General features: G+C 41.4%; 1 protein-coding gene across 4 annotated transcripts in view; it reads right to left on the bottom strand.

Moving 5' to 3' along the window:
- ARHGEF7 (Rho guanine nucleotide exchange factor 7) overlaps positions 1–23,949 on the bottom strand; it is a 908,392-nt gene that overhangs the window by 653,824 nt on the left and 230,619 nt on the right. For all 4 annotated transcript variants that reach the window (XM_085622182.1, XM_085622181.1, XM_085622184.1 and 1 more), the window contains one exon: positions 17,308–17,392. In XM_085622182.1, the coding sequence (XP_085478308.1) occupies positions 17,308–17,392 (85 nt within the window). The remainder of the gene's footprint in view (positions 1–17,307; positions 17,393–23,949) is intronic.

Here is a 23,949-nt window from a genome sequence, read left to right as displayed (position 1 = left end):
GAGACTTCCGTCTGTCGCCCAACCATTCTACCCTCTTTTGGAGTTTAGCGACAATACATATTAAATTGGCCCGGCACCTTTGCCTTGCCCGACTGCTCCATCTTACTATGCGAGTTTTGATGAGCTCTAACGTCAGGAGATGTCCTTTCTATGTACATAAGCTGCCATATACTTCACTCGCATTTTGCGAGGTTACGACACCCCACGCTCCAGTAAGCCGTGCCAATTTAACCAGATTTGCCCGTGAGATTCTTCCTTACTTTTTACGGCTTACCCGATGCCCCTTCCACGATATGATTGTCTTCTCACATATTACTCTCACATATTACCCACAATGGGCGAGGGACACTCTACCACTCTCATAAAGCTTTATACTTCTTATCTAACTGCTGTAGTCTGCAGTGCTAGACTTGGAAACCTCCATCTTCAGTCGATGTACCCACTATGTACATTCACATCACTCGCTAGAGGCGAGGGTTGTATTTCCACTCCTTCATTCTGTGTACAATTAGTCTGACCTGTGCATGAGGAATTTTCTGACACCATACGACTTAGCCTATGATGCAAACCATGATATGTTTGATTCTTTACATTTCACTCACGACGAGCGAGCTTCCCACACTCAATAAAGCTTTATCCTGATGAAAAAAATCAGCCTTCCATCACACGATCGGCACCGCCGATTTCTTAACTCAATAATGATTGGCTCTCCAACAACTGGGACATCCAATCACGCAACAGCAAGCAGAACCAATCTCCACGGCTCTTTCTCTGCCTTTCGCGCCGCAAGGCATTCTCGCCTCCACATATACTAGCCCCTCACCGCGGACCCTGTTATTCTGGACCCGGATGCGAGAGGCTCTTCAGGTTCCTAGCGGGTGCCGAGCTGCGAGGGCGTGAGTAGCGTTCTGTCCCTCTTTCTTCCCTCTTCCTCCATTCCGACGGTAAGCGCTCTAAGAGACACTTTGCTCTTGGTTTTTATCTCTACCTTTCCTGTTTTTCCATTTTAGGGTGTGCCATATTGCTCCCACCCCCCTCCCGGGATCCCTGAGGCTTCATATGGATATGCCTCCGAGTAAGATTGGGTGCTTCATTCTTCTTGTAAACTAAGTCATCTCCTATGACTTATACAGGGGTACGCTTTTCCGCCCCCCGTCCATATTTTAGTCTCGACACATTGTACAACCTTCACGTGTGTCCCGTTTTACCTTATTAGACACGTTATTCAGGACAAGCTTCAACCCGCTTGCCTGACACCTGTGCCCTGGTACTTGTAGGCGCACCGATCTCACTATTCTACACATGAGGTATACGCTATTAGCACTTCATGAATTGAGCACTTTGTCTGCTGCTTAGCTGATTCGACAGCGCTTGATCACGAGTTTGACCATCAACATTTACAATTCTTTCATGTTTTGTCTCTTGTTTGTGTGTCTGTTATTAACCAGAATAAACTCGTTCCTTTCCACCACTATATAATTTTTTTGGCGGACTTTTCACTGTATATATTTTTCACATAATCAGTCCACGGTAGGGTGAGCCTTAGCGCGCCCACACCGCCGGGACTCTGCACTCCCACTCTGGTCCTGACAAAAGCCTGTTAACATACACTAAGGCAGAAACATGTTGACCGCCACAGAGTGAATCTGGTCTTCTATTTTTTGACCTTCACTCTCCCCTTTTTAATATTTTCAATTAGCAAAACTAATAAAATTATCTTTTTTGACTCAATTGAAAATGTTAAATTCACTGTCACCTCACATGAACCCCGCTCCGCAGTAACCTGGCGTTGTAGCACACTGGGATGGCATTCGGCTATACCCAGTGGAGCCCGATGATGAAGCATGTCACCAACCAGGTTGGCGAGTGAGGGCTTTACACAAAACCTATATAATCTTTGTAGGTTTACCTTTCTCGCAACAACATACATGATTGTTTTGAGTCAGCAGACCCGTGCTCTTTTGACCCAAAGAGGCCCTGTTTGAATGACACGGACTTAGTTGTTTTTTGAGTTCCTAGATACTCACCTTTGGTGTTTCCTTGGGTCCCCAACTCTTCTACATCTTCTGGGTCCATTCTTGTCTTAAGTCATGGTTCGCATTCCACTATTTTAGTATATGGGTTGGTCTTCCCTGGAGACCACTGTGTATTCTGTGATACTTACGTATTCTATTGACAAGGTATTGTGTGTATTGTGTTTATATCTCTGGCTAGGAGATAATACATTGTGTTAGAGAGTTTTAATAATAAATACATATTTTTTATAACTACACTGTGTGGTTCTTTTTCACTTAAACTATACCATAATATTAAGTACTGGAAAAAGAAGCTGCTTTACACTCCTTCAGGACGAAGCCAGAAGGCTGCTCTTCACAGCTACCTTTTAGAGAGCTTTCTAAGGTTATCTAAGAGCACTAACATCACCATAAGGGTTGTCTGGATTAGTGCAGGGTGCTACAATTACATACGCAAGCACAATATACTAAGCCAGCCTCTCACAGAATCCAAATAAGAAACACATGTATCAGGACTGAATGATATTCCGTGCACCACACTAATGAGAAATTAGTTTTCCAAGTTGTCACACTGGGATCCCACTATACCAAAATAAAGGGGCAAGAAAAGAGTTTTAACATCCTTGTATAGTGGTTTCTAAAATATTACAGTGACTAACCAAACCACACATATAGCACGAGATCTACGTGTACAGAGCGGGGGAGGGAGAGCTATATGCAGGAAAGTAACAGGTTTATTTAACTTCTCACATAAAGAGCAGAACACAACTGAACATATTACTGCATTGGAATGGAAAAATGCTCACTTTAAGAAAGTGTCAACAAATATGTCCTTGTTAAGGAAGATATACAGTGGATTCAAAGCTTGTTGCGATTTACAAAAAAAGAAAAAAAAAACACAAATGGTTGTATACCAATAAATATATGGGTTTACTACAATAGAGTAACGCATACTCTTAGACGCATGTAGGACTAGCCACCCTAAAACAAATAGTTTTAGTTATGATTGACTTACACCCTGAATTAGACCGCTTGACTGAATGTATGGGAGGAATTGATGTGTGCATCATCCAGAGCTAATGATAGGAACCCACATCCCACCATGAAGCTGTTCATATGACTCTAAACATGAAGTCCGACCGGGGGAAAATTCCCGGCGTCTCAGCCGGAAAAAATCAACATTCGGAATGGCGGTGGTAGGTATACTGCACAGGCTACTGGATGGTGAAGAAAGTGTCTCCACAACACTAAGGGAAGAAGCGTATGTACCTATTCCTTAGATTGGTATGTTTTCCTCTTTATGGATACACTTTGCAGGTAACCAGCCGGTAGTCTAAGATCCTGCCACTACTAATGGGCCCTTCTACTTTAGGATTAGGGTAAACTTCCTTGTTGTTGGAAAAATGTATGCATGATATCTAAAAAAACAAATTCTTGCCACGGTTACTGTCGTAATGGAATTAATAAAGATGGATAATAATTACAAACTACATGATACTTTGTAAGAAATAAATTGTGACTAAATACTTTTATGAATGTAAGTTGTGAATGTATAGTAGCGAATGGACATACGAACCAAGGGCGACTCATCTTAATTCCCTTTTCATCCTGCATGTGATGTCCATTGGGGAGGTGGCTACTGAACACCTATGCATGAAACACAGGTTTGACGTACCATGTTTTGGGAAAGCAAATTGAAAAATCAAATCAAAGCACATTAAGAATACATCGCTATAATTATGGAAAGGTATTCTTAGTACTATAACAACATCTGACCACCTTTCAGTATACATAAGGTTTCTGCTTTTATAGAAGCCAACAAGCACTTAATACATGATCTGCATGAGAGTTGATCGGATGGAGTTTTTTTCAAATTGTTGTTGGGTATGTATAAGTAAAACGTATGTAAGCACGTGTTTCTCCTTATTTGTATTTTTTTTCACAGAATGTTGTGCTAAAGGTAGGTCATTAACACCAAGACAACATTCACTACCATAGTAGATAAGGTTACAGATCGGTCCTGAAGAAGTGCCGTTAATCCACTTTAGGACAGATAAGGCGCAAATATGTAACCAAATAGAGGGATCTAGGAATCATAATATAATCCAAGGATACATTATTACTTTTATCCTATTTACAGAGGCCCCACGAATAAAATAGGTTTCGAGGGGACCTCTAGTTAAATTTTAAACTGCTGTTTTACACATGCCTACACAATTCTTATAAACTTTCTCGAATCATTTCCTGAAGGACTTGTTGGCCATTAACTCTTGTCCAACAGGCGATACAAAAAAAAAGATCTCTGGCAAAGTGTCCCCACTGTGGTGCCCCCTGGCAATGCAGCACCAGTCCAACGAGGAGCAAAGCCAGATGATGAAGCAGGCCACCATTTGTGAGTGAGGAACTGTGCTCTTAAAAGGAGCTGCTCCTTATGATTTCTTGGGTCCAGACCCTCATAGCTGGTTTTGGAACACGTTTTCTGGCAGGAACTTAATACTTTTGTAGCAAAATATAAATGTAATTAGGGAGACGTGTGCTGGACCGAAAACTCTGTCCCCTGTTGTAATTGTTATGGACTATCCCTTTCCCACCTTTTTTAATCTATGCTGTCTTTGTGTTGTCATTTAACTCAAATATACTTCGCTCATTCTGCCAGAAACCATGCAGTGAATATTAACAACAAATGGACGCTTGCCTTTCTTTCCAATGAGCCCAGACAAGGAAAATTATTTTCTTGCCAATTACATACTCTGACCTTCCATCCTGTCCATCAGATTAAGATCCTGTCCCATATTCTTCAAGTTACTTCTTGTACCACTGTTTTTGTGGTGCATCTTATCATTTACCTGCCACATGGTGGTGTTACATGCCTCACTCTCGGAACATACCAACCATCTAATACTTTCTGCCAGTTCTGAAGACCTTGCAACCTTTCAAAGAAAGTGGCTATATGAATACATGATTTTGTCATAACTTCCACATACCAATACATAAATACCTACCCTGGTGACTTATTTTATACAATACAGGCCAAGACACGTGAGAAAACTCCACCATGATTAGGATAAAATGTCTTTGAACAAAATCATAAGAGTTAAAAATATTTTACAAGTTACTTTTTTCAAATTAACCACAGGCAGACCAGTACCTAAAATCGAAGTGAGTCTTCACAGACTAAGTACTCAAATAGTTCAAAGACACCATGCAGGAAAGGGTTACTAGTATGAACATGTAATGTAGCCCATCAACCGAAGACGATAATTTGTCAGACAACTCAGTACTGTAAGAAGCAGGTCTAGAACAGAATCCATATTGCAGTGTGTCAAAGAAACACCATTAGTACACATACTGATTTATCCAAGAAGAAAAATGCTAGTCCAAATGGTTGCCAGGAAGGAGGTGGGGCAGCCCATTAACCAAGAATGTTATGGCGATGGACGCTTCATCTTGGGCCTACTTCAACATACAAGTCACACCAGGTTTGCACAAGCACCATCCACCGGGCTCCAATATACGTCTTATTTGTGAACGTGTATACTTTAAACATAACCACTTCCCCTACTACCCGCCTCAAATAATAACTAACAATAATTACTCATGAAATCACAGTTCAACATGCAAGTTTCACGAGAAGGGGTGAGTTTTTCGAAGAACCAGGTCTTCAGCAGAGAGGTAGAAGAAATGAGAAGGAGACAAGAGAGGTCATTCCATGCTTTAGAAGCGATATCGCAATAGGCTCAACCTCCTGATCTGTTCTTATGTATGCATGGGGTGTGTGCGTGAAGGAGTACGACCGAACGGGGGTGTCTGGAGTAAGGAGATACAGCTGTTTAGATAAGCGGGCCTATGTGGAATAGTTAGACAAAACGGAAATATGCTGTTCCTCTAGAGTCAGAAAATTCAGGATATACCGAGTCAGGGAAGACGAAATCCAACAATACGTGCTAGAAGAGTTAGAGTTGGTAATTCATATGTTGGATTTTAATGCCCTCACACACCCTTTTACAGGTGTCATGCCTTATCATTTGGGCTGCTCCTCGTTGGGTCGGCAGTGCAATACCAACGGGCACACTAAATAGGGGCACTTTATCGGAGATCTTCTATCCAACAGCCGTGCGGTGAAGTGCGGGTGTGGGGCCAGAGCTGTGTAGACGTGGTGAAGTGATTTAAAATAGGGTTGGGAGTACCAGTGGGAAAATCTTTATTCTGGGGGTCTCCTACCCTACATAAAAACAATAAACAAGGTGCTCGCTTGAGTTTAATTCCTCGCGTAGTGGTGTCCTTGTTAGCAAGTGTGGGTCAACATGTTTCTCGCTTATAGTAAACTGCACTGGCGATTCTTCAGGACCGAAAAAATATATTAAAACTGTCTACAACTAGCAGCTGTGGTATTCAACGATACTCATGAAAAACGTATCAATTGTTTAATATACCTGTTAAAACCTGGATCAACCTGTTGAAGGAAATGAAAACAGGCATCATTTGAGGTGGTATATAACAAGCATGAATCTGATCTCAGCGGTGACTCTGACTCCTGTTCTTTAACGTGCGTGAAGTGAACGCATTTGCGTTGTGAGGAGGTCTTAATGTCCCTGTGGAAAAACATTGGTGCAGCAGAAATACATTAGACTGGACTAACCCACTAAGTATAATCCTCAGGCTTCAACAGTGCCCGGTGAACCACGCATAAGACTTTGCTCCTATGTATGTTGGACTGAAAGGAAGACAATATGGATACATAAGAATAATTATATTCATCTTGAAACAAAACTTTTTCTCCATCAGAATTGGTTTGTTCTGTTTCCCTCAGCTGTGGTGATGGTTTTAAGCTTAGTTCCCAAAAATGGTCACTGGTCTCTTATAAACACCTTCTAACTATTGTTTGTCCTAAAGGTGCATCTTGGGCAACTACCGTTCATAGAGGTTATCTGCAAATCATAGCATATTTATTCATTAGAGGCCAATCATGGGAATAAGGTAACATACCTCAGATAGTAAATTACTATAGTTTTAGTAGTGTAGCGACGTGCTGTGTAGCAATGGTGGTCAACAATCCTACTTCAAGTTGTGTCTGATTATGTATGTGTATCCCAATACACTAAGGTGGCATAGACTCTCCTATATAAATGCCGCGTGTATGTACCAAAATCCATATCTGTCGGTGCAGCGTTTCTGTTAGAGCAGAATGCGAACAATGGTGCCTGTTTGTTTAAAATCGCCAATTCCTGGACACAGTCTTATCACTCTAATATTTATATCTATGTGGAATAGTGCCTTGAAGGTGTGAGATAGGAGTCTTGAACTGTGCGTATTTGTGTATCAGGAGCCAGTGCAGCTCCCTAAGGTGTGGTGTGATGCATGTCCTTTGCAAGAGGTGAGGGCGAGTCTGGCTGCTGAGTTCTGGATGGTTTGTAGTCTTCTAGTGAGTTACTGGCTGACTCTGGCATAGAGGAAGGTCCACCAGTCCAGCTTTCTGGTAATGAGGGAGAGTGCAACTGTCTTACTAGTGTTGCTAGGGACCCATTTGAAGATTTTCATCAGCATTTTCAGTGTGTGGAAGCAGGATGCTGTGACTGCATCAATTTGCACAATCATGTTCAGTATGCTATCTATGCCGAGCCAAACGTTCCAGGGTGCGGGTCCAAAGCCGCCCACCATTCACCAGGTGCAGTCCCATGGGGAGGTGTTCTTGCCAAGGGTCAACACTTATGTCTTGTCTGTGTTGAGCTTGAGAAAGTTGGATGTTGTCCATTTGGCCACTTTGGTCATGCACATGGTTAACTTGTTCCCTGTGTTGGAGGTCTTGACCGACAATGAAGAGAGAATGAGTTGTGAATGACACTGGCCAGAGGGGTCGTGTACAGGTTGAAGAGGGTCAGGCTGAGTGGTGGCCTTTGAGGCACTCCACTGAAGAATTTGGTAGCTTCCAAGCAGTACAGGGTCAGGCTGACACCTTGTGTTCTATCCGCCACGAATAAGCAGATCCATCAGAGAGCGAGTCCTTGGATACTGATCTCATGGAGGCATCAATTGGGAAAGGGGTAAGATATCATGTTACATGCTGCAGAGAGGTCCAAAAGGATGAGGGCTGCTGTGTCTCCTCTCTCCAGGATCATGCAGATGTTGTCTGTGGTCGCCATGAGTGTGGTTTCTGTGCTATGGTTGGGCCTTAATCCAGACTGTGGGGCGTCAAGGAGTTGGTGGTTGACGAGGTGGTCGGTGAGTCACCGGTTGATGATTTTCCCCAAAACTATGGCCTTTATAATATGGGGGGGATATTGGTCAGTAGTTGGCAAACATGGATGGGCCCGCTAACATTTTCTTGAGAGGGGAATGACCGTGGCATATTTCTAAGCACCCCGGAAGATAGCAAATGTGATTAATGCATGGACGATGAGTAGGAGAGCCTCGTTGATGGGCTGGAGTGCTTTAGTGAAGACGTGGTAGGGCAAGGGTCAGATGAGGCCCCAGAGTGGATGAACTTCCTGGTATCATCAGTGTCATTTGTGGTGGCAGAGGGCCAGGGTCTGTTCTTCGTACAAGATGGGAAATCTGCCGGTGAGGGAAAATGGGTCAGTAAAATGCTGGGTGAGGCAGAGGTTCCTGAGGTTTTCTAGAAGGGTTGTAGAATTATGGTGAGGACAGTCTTCCAGGTGAAAGTTCAGATCAAAGAGGAGGATGGAGGTGCTCGAGAAGATGAGGGGTGCAATGAAGTCCTGGTGAAGTTGGCGCGAGCTCCAGATGGTCTGTATATGAGGGTTGCACACAGGGTGAAAATGGCTGTGATGTTTAGCTTTAATGTGAAGTGTTCTATGTAGCTACTGGAAGTGTCCATGTAGGTGGTGCAGCTGATGGTGTTCTTGAAGATGATGGCTATTCAGCCTCCGGGCTTGTGCCGACAGTCCTGCCTGATGATCTTGTATCATGCGGATAATGGCTGTGAGATGACTGTGCAGAGGCTGGGTTCAGCCACTTTCTGTGAGGAAAAGCAGGTCCAGAGTGTGGTCCTGCAGCAAGTTCCATATCTCTGTGGTGTGTCTGGTGAGTAAGCAGAGGTTGAGGAGCATGCATGCAAGTGTAGAGTGCTGCGTGGGTGGTGGCTTGTGTGTTAGAGTATGCAAGTGTGGAGTTTGGTACTGTTAGCGCAGGAGAGGGAAGTGTAGGGTGTGGGAGGGTGCATGAGAACTTGCAGGAGCCACAGGACAAAGCACACTCCATGTTGTGTAGTGCAGTGCGGCAGAAGAGCAGTAAGCAACGGCCAGAGTTGAGCAGGTGGAGGAACGCAGCAGGATAGCAGTGGCTGGGGGAGGACCAAGATTCCTGGTGCTCGATACGGTCCAGGCAGAAACGAGTGCAGACAGGTGTAACTTTGGCACACCAGAGGTGCGTCCGCTGCACACATACATGCTGTGGCCACCATTGGGTAGGTCCTGGGAGGGGGATAGAAGAGCAGGGGCAGAGGGTGGGGCTGGGAGGGGTGCGGAGAGAGGGAGACCAGGAAACTAAAGAGCAGGAAGAGAACAAGGAGGAGGTAAGAAACATGTTGAAGGTGGGCGGAAGAGAAAGAGCAATAAACAGACTCAGATGGGGGAGAGCACACAAGGAGCAGAGCAAGTGTAAATGAGAAAAGGCGCAAAAAGGCAAAAGTACTGAAGTGACAAGCAGAGAAGAAAGGGGGCAAAGAGAGCAGACAGGTAGCACAAGAAAAGGGCCAAAATAAGAGCCAAAAAAGAGGCACAAAATCGGAAATAAGACAAAGACAAAGGCACAAAAACAGATAAAATAGACAATGAGATGAATCTGTACATCACTGACCCATTGCCTCCTCTTTCCATTTTTTTATGTAATTAATTGTTTAAAATGTGCACACTGCTAACATTAATGCCTAGGCAGCCTTGGTATATTGCTAAAAAGAAACAAATCCTGATAAAGTTATCTGCATACATATCTTAGTTAGGCAGATGTCAACATGTTCCCTCATGAGAGTTATCTCACCGTCACAATGACTCGTATTGGACTTATCCTATCTCGAGGTCAGTCTTTCCCAAAGTCTTACTGTCCCATTATTTCCGTGCCATAATTTCCTATCTTTCTTCCTGTCCCAGTGAGCATTTTGGGATTCAGGCCATTCTTACCCACAAGTCACTGTGTTCCCAGACTCCGTGCTGACTGTTCTAGATCAAGATTATATTCTCCCAAAAAGGCCCATTTCCTGTCCTTAGTGCTTTTCCTAATGCTTAATTTCATCTGTACCAGCCTCCATTACCCATGCTCAGAGAGAGAGAGAGAACAGTAAGGAAAAGGAGGATGAGACAGAGAGAGGGGAAGTCATAAAGAGAGACCGGCAGAGCAAGTCAGCTAGAGACAGAGGGAAAGAGACAGAGACAAGAATTTGTTTATCATCAATGAATGTATCAGTACTTATAAAGCACACAGTAGTTTAAACAGAGCATCCTCACACTAGCCCAAACACCACTCCTTAATTCAACTACTGCAAACAAAAGTCTAAATTCTTGAGAAAGTAAACAAAGAAGACAGAAAGAATAAAGAACCCCAAGCAAACTGTGCATTTAAGTGAGCACATATATGCATGTACATATCCAGGTATGGTGCATTCACATCCTGGTGATAGCATGAGCCTTTTTATCTAACCAAAGTGATGACTAACTTGATTTTAAAAAGTTGTGTGACATTGCCACTAACCACTCCTGAGGCGAGATAGCCGGGAGACGTACTTGATTTTAAAAAATACCTGTAAAATTGTGGTGTTTTGTTAAAGGGTTGCACTGTTTTTAGAAAGATAGCTTTTTTAACCGAAAATCGCACTTTTTAAACTGTTGCACAATACCCCAGAGCACTCCCCCACCTCACCTGTTGAGAACTCCCCGCACTGCCGATTTCAGGGCGGCGGCGGGTTGGAGTTCTTGGCGCCAAAATCGGAGCGAGCACAAGCCACGCCCACCGACGCAGGCCACGCCCCCTCCCTCCCACTAGAAAATGTGCCCTCCACAAACGCGCAGCGGGCGCGCGCAGCGGGCGCGCGCAGCGGGCGCGACGATGGCGCGCCGAAGGCGCGCCTAAGGCAAGCCCGTCTGCGCCCGTCCGCGCCAAGACCGGGCCTAGGGCCATATCCCCTATTCAAAATAACCCCGACAAAATACGGTGGAAATACTCCAGCCAGGAACTTAGAGGGATGAGAACAAACATCACATGCGATCAAATGGAACCACACAAAGAAGGTAAGAAATGTCTGTCTTGCCCACTCACATTCGACTTTCTTCCTGTTAGAAATATGGATAAAGCCCAGATTCCAAGATATAGAAACCATATTTTGAAAACAGGTTTGATTAATGCCAGGTCATTGGTCAAACATAATATTCAGACAGCCGAACTATTAGATGAACAAAATATTGATATAATGTTCATTACAGAAACATGGGCAGATGAGGCATCAGACGCTGATCTGGCCTTAGCAATTCCGGAGGGATACTCTTTCTATAGAGCTGACAGAAAAATAAAACGGGGAGGAGGGTTAGCAATCATAGCAAAAGAAGGTTTTAGAATTAAAACCTCGCATAAAGGTAGCACCCCAGACTGCGAAACATTAACCTTCCAAATAAAAATTACAAACAATTACACGTTTAATGGAATACTAATATATAGACCACCTAGTGCAAAAACTCCCTTAATAGACTTGTTAAGTCCATTTCTTGAATCTAGTGTGTCATTTTCAGACTATACCATCTTGGGTGATTTCAATTTGCATCTAGAGAAAAAATTAGATCCTAAGATAGCAGCATTCATTGATGCAATGGCAAATTTCGACCTGAAACAGAAAGTAGAATTAGGTACCCACAATGCCGGACATACGATAGATGGTATCTTCACATCATGTCAGAGCTTTACCAAAATTGACACTCTCCCAATCCCATGGTCAGACCACAAACTAGTAAGATTTACTCTGGAAGTTAAAGAAGACACTGGAAGACCGGTGGAACATATTAAACAAGTAACCTACCGTGACTGGTCTAAAATTGACAACCAAGAATTCATAGAAAAACTTCAAATATCCCAACCCACATTTGACGATAACAGTAATTTAGCCTGCAAACAATTTAATGAATGGATAGACAAGGCAGTCAATCTGACAGTCCCACAAAAAAAGGCTACTCTTAAAACAAAAACCCCCTCACAACCATGGTTCTCAGAAGCCCTAAAAACACAAAAACAAACATGTAGAAGAGCCGAGAAAAAATGGAGAAATAATTATGATACGCAACTCAGACAAGAATACAAAGATACCCTAAACAGCTACAAAAAACTAATAATAGTAGAAAAAAGTAAATACTTCGTTAAAAAGATCAACGAGTCAAAAAACTCCAGCAAAACCCTTTTTGACACCGTCAAAAAACTATCAAAGTTCGAAAACAACAACCCAGAAGCACTGTCATCAGACTTCTGTAATATACTAGGAGATTTCTTCGTGAATAAAGTCTCATCAGTATACGAATCCTTCAAAAATCAGAACACTGAGACAATAGAAGGGGACACATCACAGCCACTAACTCAACAAAATCAATCAGTTTTTAGATTTACACCACCTACAGCTGAACAGATTGAGAAAGAGATCCACACTACCAACTCGGGCAGCCCAACGGACCCCTGTCCACCCAAAATAATGCAGGTATGTTCCATACAACTAAGCCTAGTATTGGAAAAATTATTCGCCAAAATTATTAATACCAATATCTTCCCAGATGACTGGAAGATGATATCTATCAGGCCACTGCTGAAAAAACCCAACCTAGATTACGAAGATCCCAGCAATTATAGACCTATAGCCAGGATCCCTTTTGCCGCAAAAATCTTGGAGAAACTGTTAAATAAACAGCTATCGCAACATCTGACGGACGGAGATTGGCTGGATCACTCCCAGTTTGGTTTCCGGGTAGAACACGGGACGGAGACAGCCCTGATTACAGCAGTGGAAGAGCTTAGGCAAATAATGGACAATGGATCGAAGGCCGCCTTGATATTACTCGACCTATCGGCGGCCTTCGACACGGTCAGCCACGAAATCCTCATTACACGGTTAAAAACAGCACACATACATGACACAGCATGCGCTCTCACAGCCTCCTACCTAGAGAACAGAACTTTCTCAGTAGAATTAGGAGAAGCGAAATCCAAGCTGTTCAAGCTACCATGCGGAGTCCCGCAGGGCTCATCGATGAGCCCTACCCTCTTTAATTTATATGTAGCCCCGCTGGCACAAATAATAAGGAACAACGGCTTCACTCCTATATCCTACGCCGATGACACCCAAATTGTGGTGTCAATAAGCAAGGAGGTACAGGACACAGCAGAAAAATTTCAAATCTGCATGACAAAAATCAGTCAATGGATGAGAATGAACTGCTTAAAGCTAAACGGGGACAAGAGTGAGGTCATGATACTAGGAAGAGACACAAACATTTGGTCCCCCTTATGGTGGCCTAAAGATATGGGAAGATGCCCAGAGTCGTCAGAAAAGGTAAAAAACCTAGGGGTCTTGTTAGACAATAACCTTTCTTTCGACGCTCAAGCCAGCAAACTAGCTTCGTCACTATGGTACATTCTAAAAATGATTAAAAAAATTCTACCATACTTACCGTATGATTCACGCAAGACAGTGGTAACAGCACTAGCCTTGTCCAGATTGGATTACGGGAACGGCTTATATGCCGGAGCAAGGAAGAAAATTCTACTTAAGCTGCAACGCCTGCAGAATGCAGCAGCCAGGCTGATATTAGGAATACCAAAGTTCGAACAAGTAAGCCATAAACTAAAAAGCCTGCACTGGCTACCAATTACAAGTAGGATACATTTTAAATCATTATGCTTGGCATATAAGGCACTAAACGGAACTGGATCACAATTTCTAAAATCACATCTGCAACTATATGAGCCAAACAGATTACTTCGATCCAGCCAAATGAAATGCATCAGGGTCCCTAGAGTTCGGAAAACCAACTGGGGTGGAAGAAGCTTCTTGTTACACGCAGCAAGAATATGGAACAAACTACCACTAGACATAAAAAACAGCCCATCCCTGATATCCTTCAGAAAGGAAGTCAAAACATGGCTTTTCTCCACACAGCCTTAGTCAACATCATCAGACCCAGTGGTATATCTCAGCGCCAAGACGCCCTCGGGCAATCGCGCGCTATACAAATAGATAAATCAAATCAATCAACTCAAATCAAATCATTGCCCACACACTAACAAATCCCCTGTGCGGAAATATATATACAGTGGTTTTAAAGTATAGGTGAGATGAAGCACACAAGTGCACATTTTTTTTCTCTGCATGAAAACTATTTTTCCCTTGGAGAAAGTAATTTCCATACACCCAACAAATCTATGGGTAATCAGTTCCACTTCCCACACTGGAAGGAAAGGTAATCAATCCCATATCTGTTGTAAATTTCCGACCACCTACGGATCGAGAAGGATTCGGATAGGAGTTTATGAATGCCCACAAAAGTACACGTTGACAAACTTATAAAGGCACACTTCACCTTATTATGCCCACTTCTGACTTTTTGGAATGTTATTTACTAGTGGAGATTTTCCTCTACATGTGGCGGAAATATCTGCTGTGGTAGATCCTTTTACACCCACCAGGAATACTTTTGTGAATTCTTGGCATGCGTAAATCAAGGCATTTTCTGTTGTAAATTTAGATCCGCAGTTGAATTCGCCGAAAAGACTTGAACGAATGATGTATTACAGTTATTGTGATTTTGCTTCAGTGTATAAGTGACGGCTTCTCTTTTCCTGGCTGTGTCCACCACCCTCTTCCAGTGTGCAAATCTTGTTTCTGAATCTACTCTCTCTTTATTTGTTTCTTACACTGTCTCTATGACTCAGAGAGCTAGAAAGCGAATCGGTATCTGTCTTTTGTGGGTCAGGTTTGGACTGTCCATTAAGAGTGTCTGCTTGTCACTCTACAGGTGCCTATGTTCTTATAGTTGTTCACAAGTCGACTTATATCTGTGCCCCAGTGTACCTGTGTTCCAAGTTCTGGTGTGCATGTTAACCTTCTCTCATTGTATGTGCATTCCCAGTCCCTGATGTAGGGATCGGCTTGTCCGGATCCTGTGGCATTCTTGTCCATTTTAGCCCTGTTAACGTGTGTCTACGCGTCTCATTATTAGTTATTCACAGTAGCATGTAAGTGCGTTTTTTGGCACAGATGCCATCCTTCTGTTTTCCACAAAGTGTAATTAAAACAAAATTTGGGTCTATTAATTCAATACCTTGCATGAATTTCTTTTATCCTTTTTACTTTTTATTCTTTTATGTTCTTTTTAGTGGCTTTAGTATGGATACTTTGCACTTTTATATACTTGCAATAGCTTCCAGTGTATGGACATTGATATTTACAAATTGAGATAATCTGTTGCTCCAACTAATTTTACTCATCAGATGTTTAAATTGTGGAAATTCTCTTATAATATTGTTGTATCGATAAGTTGAGTACTGCTGTTTTCTTTTCTGGCTTGTTCGGCCGAATAAAGTAGAATTGTTTGATTGAATACCATGTTTTGCATGTGATGCACATACCTCTGCAGGCCCATTACTGTTTTATTTTAATTCAGTAATAATCTAAGAAACAGAAAACATACTAGAAGAGAAACATGGAGACATAAATAATATACATTCGATGATCTCTAGAGTGAGTTGGAGACAAGTCAGTTTGAAGGACAGGCACAAATTAAAATATGTAATAGTGTAGCGGATCTCTCAGCAGGATGCCTTCAGCTAAGGACATTTTCTTAAGAGTGGTTATCTAGTGAATGAAGTCACAATAGGTTTCCCAACCCAAACAGACATCAACCAAAAGGGCATTCCGGTACCACTAATATTAGCAATTGATGGTGATGTAAAATTCCATCACAGGACAACTTATTTTACTTTCCACTGGATAGCCCCTCTAAAATAAGTCACGATATGTAAACAATGAAGCCGCAATAGCTTTGCAAACAAGAGGATTACAAATCAGAGATGATATTATAACCTTTGCTATCCAAATTTTTGAGAAAAGAGACACACTTCACTCCTAGTACCCTCGCTGTATCTCCCTCAGGTGTAGTTCCTCCTTTTTGGGTTCAGTTAGAAATCTTCAACACCACACCACTCAAAACATGACTAGATCAATTTTCTGTCTTTCCTCCAAAGCACAGGTCTGCTTTACGGGTCCCTCTCAAGTTTTCCTTCACAGAAACAATGATTACTATAGTCAGGGTTTCTATTTGCAGAGTCTGTATTTTGTAGACGTGTAACTTTAAAATATATATAGATGTATGGATCTAGATTTGTACTGTTAGTTAATTGCTTTCTCTCTGCTCATAGGTCAGCCCAAACCGCTGCTACCCACTGTTACCAATCCTTTAAATATACATAGCCTGAGCTTTATCTTGGTCCAAAGGATTATTACCCTCAGACTTCAATCTACTGGCAGTTTAGCTTATCAGCACATCTTGGATGTGCTCCCAACAGAACGCATGAGGGACTATTGTATACCCCAAAAAGCACATTCAATCATCATGCTGTTTGATCTTTTCAATACCTTACTTCCAAAATGCATGCTATACAGAAAGCAATCCCTGTTTGCGACTTTTCCAGCACAATCGGGCAGGCTTCAATGTGCTAAAGAGCATTTGGTGCATGCAACACATGTAAACAACATTTGCGAATCCTTTGTTTACACACAATGGCGCATTAAAATCAGGTCGGTCGGCCTTTTTCCACAAATTATCTTGTGTTATCATTCAAACTCACTAGATTAAAGAACTAATCACGATATAATACAACTGGTTCTAGAAATTGTCGTCGTAATGGTCTGAAACACTTTGAAATACTCTGACATTTTCTTCTTCCTCTATGCATCAGTGCAACATCTTTTGAAGTCCGTTTCCTGCTTAAGGAAACCTCAAAAATTGAAAAAATATATATATATAAATACGTGAAATAAACTTTAGAAACGGACTCTTTAGCTCTGTTAATACACGTAGAGTACAAAATTCTGGAGGATATATGAGCAATTATTTCTTTAAGCCACCTCTATAACACAGTTTCGATTACCCATAAACTGTCACCTCTTCCTGAAATGTATGTTCCTAGATGGGTGCAAAATACCCCGTACAGCCTGTAAAGAAAATGCTTAGTTAATCTTCGTATAAAGAAAGGACAGAATCGCGCCCCTTTTAATCAGTGGGCGAAGCAAAAGACATGTCTCCAGTTTTACCTGCCGTTACTTTGTTCAGAGCCACGAGGGAATTCAAGACCTTACTGAAGTTCTGTCCCTGGTAGAGGTCATTTGCGTCAAAAGTCTGGAAATAAAAATAAAGGGGAAGTCAACATCTTAACTAACATTTGATCCGTTATAAGAAGTCAATCTGTATCAAGCATCAGCTTTTTACCAGAAGTTTTTAAGAATAGGGTACTTTTTTTTTTAACTAATCAGTGTATATGGATGTACCATTTGGGGTAATACTATGAACCTAACTAAAAGGTCGCAGAGCCTGACAGTGTCACAATTTCTAAATATCACACTTCTAAGTATGTGCATATAAAAAAATGCAAGCAAATCTTAAATAAACTAAATGGTTCAAACTAAATGCAAAATGTGTTTTCTGACAGCTAGACCATCTTCCGCAAATACATGCACGCAAATAAATACAAAAGAATAAACACAGGATGTTCCTTTAAAGGGGAGTTTCATTATCCTGTGGAACAGATAGCTACAGTGAAGTCAGGGGGTATCTGATTGGTGATCAAGGATAGCTTTGACAATAGAAAGGTCCTTTTTGAAAGAAAGAACTGCAGTTTCATAAATAAAACTATATAAGCAAAATAAACGTTTTCAAAAAAAGGAAACACGCTAAAAGGGTAGGGTAAGAACAGTCAATGTGGTGCACAAGATTCAGTAGCAACAAACTAAATTTAAGAAATGCTTTGGGTGTTTCCAAAATACTTTTGTGAAACAATAGAACATACACCTTTACATGAAATCACTAAATGGAATTCTAATTTGCCTAGGCATATGTACAGCTAAGTAAAATAATATATTGATGATTACTTAAAATGATGTCAATGACACTTCAAATGGTTAGAACGTAAAAAGCATCTTTTAGTTCTGCACACTGTTAGAACTTTGATATGTTGCCAGTATCAGTAAAGCAAGTCACCCAAGCACATAAGCAGCAACCCGGTATGCATGGCTACTTTTAATGCCCTTTACAAATGGTGAGATTTCAGGTTTTAACCACTCAGTGTTTGACTTGGTGCCACCCTTTGTACTTTTTTTTTAATTATGAATGATCATTTTATGTGGGCAGAAGTGTCATTTGGCTCGAGATGCGTGACGGGTAAGTCACAGGAAGGTTGAAGGAAGCGGAGAATGTATAAAACAATTTTACAAATTAGAAAGGCAAAATGTTGTCTGCTTAAGTAAGAGGGAGAGCCAAACAATTAAGGTTGGAGGCGTAATAAATCAACTGTTGGGTGAGGCAGTGCAATTAGAAGTTTGTTTTGACAAAGTTTTTTACTGGGCTCCACCACCAGATAAATACACTGAAGATGAATGATCTGCTTAATGAAGACGCCAACATCTTGTCAACTTTTCTCTCTTACGCCATTCAAGGAGTCAACTTGTATGGGTTTCCGGGGTGTCAAACTACATGCAAGAGGTATGTGAATACCTTCAATGTTATCAAGTTTCTGGGAATTCATCTTATTATGCTCCATTGCCTAACCTGGAAAGGACAACAATTTCATCTCCGCTCCTATATGTGCAAAAGTGAAAAATCCAGCTTACTGGCAAATTTAATTCATCTGGAGGTGCCATTCACAACAATAAATTCCAAATTCTGGTTGAATTTTATGTTTGTTAACTGCTGTTTTTGGTGCGTTAGGTGAACTAGGGAGTGGGCACTTTTTATGGTGTTGTATTAAAAGGCATGCCATATCAGACTTTGACTGCTTAGCTGCTGGCATAACTTCAAAGTAGGAGAGGCTACTGAAATGAAATATGCACATGTAATTTTTCATCCAGAGTAAAATGGAAATGGAGGCCCAGGTAGCTATATGGCTGTACTGCCAATTTCATTCCAACTCAGTCCTTCTTCTGGCCAACAGCCGCTATCTCCTTCTTTAAACATGTGGTGGGGGAAGGTCTGGCCCCTCTACGCCATGGAAAAATTGAGTGGCATCATCCGCAACTTTGATGTTATAAGCTGCTCCTTTATTACCCATATCAAGATCTTGCAATGGGCAGGAGGGCTCTATATGACAATGTCCAAAACACTACGTGCATCGGACATCCACATCATGTCCTCCTCTGACCCAGAGAAGGAATCTATATGAACATAACTTTGACTTCAGTGAGTATCTTGATAGGTGTTGCTTTGCTCTCCCTTTTTCCCTTTCCTTTCACCATCTCCTCCTTTTGGGATTGCTCGAGGAGACATACGTTTCTTCTTATTCAGTGCCATACCTGGGCGGGGTTGTGATTCAATTGACTTCTTCACTATAACCATGTGTACGTGGGCTGCGTCTCCCATTTTCCTTGCGTAATGTTTACTTCTCTCAGTGGAACTGCACCGTGTCGTGTTCATTTGCATTTTTCTTGAAAATGCTAAATACATTTGTTAATTACATAAGCGGTACGATAATTCCCATGTATAAAAAACACATTCTGTCAAGTAACATTCACTAAAACGTTTCATAGAGAACTTCAACAAAGCTAATATTTTAGTTTCGTAAAATATACGGGATCCACCAAACTCCCTTCTCAAGAAGCACTGGCAATGACAATAGGTCTGGCTTCATTGTACTGCACCATGTACTAACACAGGTACACTGCTGATCCCATACTCCCACAGACGCCAAACTGCACTCACAGGCACATTGCTTGCCCTGCACTCACTCAAACAGTCTAAAACCCTGCCCTTCAGCAACCTAGTCATCTTGTATTCTCACCTGCACACTACTCATTCTCACTGACACAGCCATCCTGCACTCCCAAAGGCACACCACTCACCGTGCATCAACACATGCACAATGCTCATCCTCCATTCAAATGGACAGTCCTCTCACAGTACACCGCTCATCCTGCACTCACCCTATTACTCTAAGGCAACCCGAGAAGCACAATGCTCACCGTACCATCAAGCGGGCAGTGTTCATCCTACAAACCACACACTCACACAGGTAACATCTTTTATCCTGCGCGGGCAGACTGCTCACCCTGCCCTCGCACAAACACTCCCTTTCATCCGGAACTCACTAAAGCACACCATTTAATCTTCACTCATGCAGATACTTTCCTCATTAGCAAAAGTACCAGCTCATCAAATGAAATGACAAAAAACACCAAGGTAGTAACTTCTTCACTTTTCCTTTACACGGGACTTCCTATCAAGCAATTAATCTTTACAAAAATCTAGGAGCAAAAAGCACACCACAGAGAATCTGAAGACTCAAAATGTGGAACCCGAAAGTACAAACCTGGAAACTACAAACGAGACAGCAAAAGTCTGGAAACATATCTATTGTGTAGATAAAGCCAAGCATGCTGGGGTTTTAAAGTTACTACAACACTTTCTGGCACAACTGGAGCAGGAAATAGTTACATCAGATCAGAACCACATTCATACTAATCAGGCCCATATCATTAACAAAATCCAATCTAAGCTGGAAGAGTACTCTGACATGGCATACAGAGGTCAAGCACTTAGGCAAATATGCTTTGGCCAGAGTGTACGGGGAGGGTAAGCGTCCAAGCTAGACACGAACACCACTGCTACGCCACGGACAGTTCAAGGCGAGTGCAATGTGTATTAAGGCTTCTGATGAGGCGCCAATATAGGATTCTCACATGATTGCGGATAATTTAAGTATGAAGAAAGGGTTCTCTTGGACGTACACCAGAACCAACTTGTAACCAAGTCTACAATTAACCACACTCGTCACCCAATATACAATATTGTCTCACCCATACAGGTGCATCCGCACAGATAAAGCCACACCTCTGGACCCAAAAAGCAACTATATATTACACAAAGATAGAGAGCTCAAATAATACAATCAGCTTTTATTAAAAACAATTTAAGATAATGACAAGGTCATTCTTTGCATAAATTTACACATAAAAACATTAAAAACATCATGAGAGACAAAGAAAAATATGTGAAATATTTAAATTCATCAAACAAAGGTTACTCCCAATGGGAATCGAGTATATAAACACCATCAGTCTATTCATTCATTAGTTATATTAGACGTGAGGCTGTTCCTGGATGTAACCCAATGTGAAAGAACGAGAGTCAACGCATTTCGGTGGTAATGAATTATTGAAGTGCCACCTTCCTCAGGACATATATAATACTTGTCTCTCGTTCGTTTAGGATTAAAATACACCTAGTTGAAATAAAAATATACATTAAATTCTACAAAAACTTTCTACTTCAACTCATCATTTCAGTGATAAAAAACCCTCCCACATCCTAAAGGCCATTAACAGACCACCATGTGGATTATAAATCTAAGAAGAATATGGCATACAATCTATTTTACATCATCATTAATTCGACTCATAATTTTTGAACTAGAGATCCCGCCCACATTATAAAAAACGTTTTATAGAGCACAATATGAATATACAAATGACACAACTATCTAAAGGGCAGATACACAACCTAGATCATCCTTTTCATGAGGTCTAATATCCGCGTGTCCATACAGTTGCTCAGCAGGTTCAAATTGATCCTACACTCTCTTACAGCCTAAATTTCCACATGGAATAAATAAACAAATAGCTCGATGAACAAAAAGATTTGTTCACCATGCTTGGTTCACACATTCTTAAACTCATATTACTGCATTATACACATATCTGCATCCATTAAAACCATCATATAAATAGACAATCTCTCACATCAAAAACATACCGCTAATTGTATATGAAAAGGGATGATGGTTGTGTAACCAATCCTTCCAAGATCTTTAAAATATATATATGATCTATTTAGATCCCCCGTTTCTTCACCCGATCGGTGAGTATGATCCTAATTGAAAAAAGATGAGATTGTATTCAAGGGAGGCTCCTATTTGACCTACGGCCTTTTAATATTACAACATCCAAACACTCAGGTTAATTACTCACCTATATTGGTTCATGTATACACATATATATTGCTGGAGATCAGACCTTCAAATGGCCATTTCAATTATGATCATACTCATGAGTAAATAGACTGATGGTGTTTATATACACTCTATTCCCATTGGGAGTAACCTTTGTTTGATGAATTTAAATATTTCACATATTTTTCTTTGTCTCTCATGATGTTTTTAATATTTTTTCTGTGTAAATTTATGCAAAGAATGACCTTGTCATTATCTCAAATTGTTTTTAATAAAAGCCGATTGTATTATTTGATCTCTCTATCTTTGTGTAATATATAGTTGCTTTTCGGGTCCAGAGGTGTGGCTTTATCTGTGCAGATGCACCTGTATGGGTGAGATAATATTGTATATTGGGTGACGAGTGTGGTCGATTGTAGACTTGGTTACAAGTTGGTTCTGGTGTACGTCCAAGAGAACCCTTTCTTCATACTTACTAGTGGTACCCTGTCTCTTGGCCAGTGGGGTCGCTCCCTGTTCTTTGGTTACATTGCGGATAATTTAAACCATACTAAAAGGAACACTACTGCTCTCGGGTGACGGCCCCAGCGAAAGACATAAGAAACTATCTTGAAAGATGAATTGTGACCTAGCATAAAAATACTGCTTCCTCCTTTATCACCAGAAAATATGCAACAAGTCATTAACAGCCTGTCAAATGGCTGTGCTCCAGACACAGAGTGACTCACAATGAAATTTTAACAAGATTTGAGAGAGTAACTGACTCTCCAAATTACGAGACTATTTGTAAATGTGGCAACTCCCATCCACTATCCAAGAGGCTTTGGTTGTCACCATTCTTAAACCAGAAATGGCAGCAGATCTTTGCTCCTCGTACAGGCCACTTTCATTATCAAACACAGATACTAAAATATTTGCAAAGACCCTAGCTAACCAGATCAACGTATATATGCCCGGGTTGATTCTCTATCAGCAGTCTGGCTTCTCCATTCTGATCGACCACACTAGCACCCGTCTCACAATAAGCAGCAGATAGGAGACCAATCAACCTTTGTGAAGGCATTCCACTGTGCAACTCGTTACTTAGCAGCAAGTTTTCAATCCTTTGAGCATTTAAGTGCTCACAGACAGGCTTTTCAAATATTTGCCAACCGACTCACTCAGTACCTCATTGCTAGGAGCTATTTTGAGGTGCAACCTAGAAGACGGATTAGCTTCAGTAATTTCCCTTATGAGAGACAAAGAGCTCAACAAAACTGATTGTAAAAATCATGTCAAGCTCCACACTAGCTGTTGTACTTACCTGAAAATTGTCAGCAGAAATTACAATTTACTCAGAATCTGCATAAGAACCAGAAAAAACTTTCATGGAGCTTATATTTCTGCTGCCTGAGTGAGGAGCACAACTAGTTACCTACTTGAGCCCATGGGAAATTGGTGAATTCCACCATGATCTACATTTGATTACAGTACTCGAGAAAACATCTGGAGATCTGTGACGACAATAAAATAAATAAAAGATAAATAACGACCAGAGCCATCTAAGGCAGGATATGCAGACACCCTAGTGGGCATTACTGTATACTCAAGCCACAGTAGGACTCACATTTGCAGACAAAGTCTTATGTTGCGGAAAAGGGACTTAAGAAAATGCTTGAGTGGGAACACAAGATTTCTACAAAGCAAAGTTAGACAAATACAAACCTTCACGGAAATGCTGATGGCAGGACTTAAAAGCAAT

Source organism: Triturus cristatus, chromosome 8, assembly GCF_964204655.1.
Source record: "Triturus cristatus chromosome 8, aTriCri1.1, whole genome shotgun sequence".
NCBI lineage: Eukaryota > Metazoa > Chordata > Amphibia > Caudata > Salamandridae > Triturus > Triturus cristatus.
This window is presented reverse-complemented; position numbering and strand designations above follow the sequence as displayed.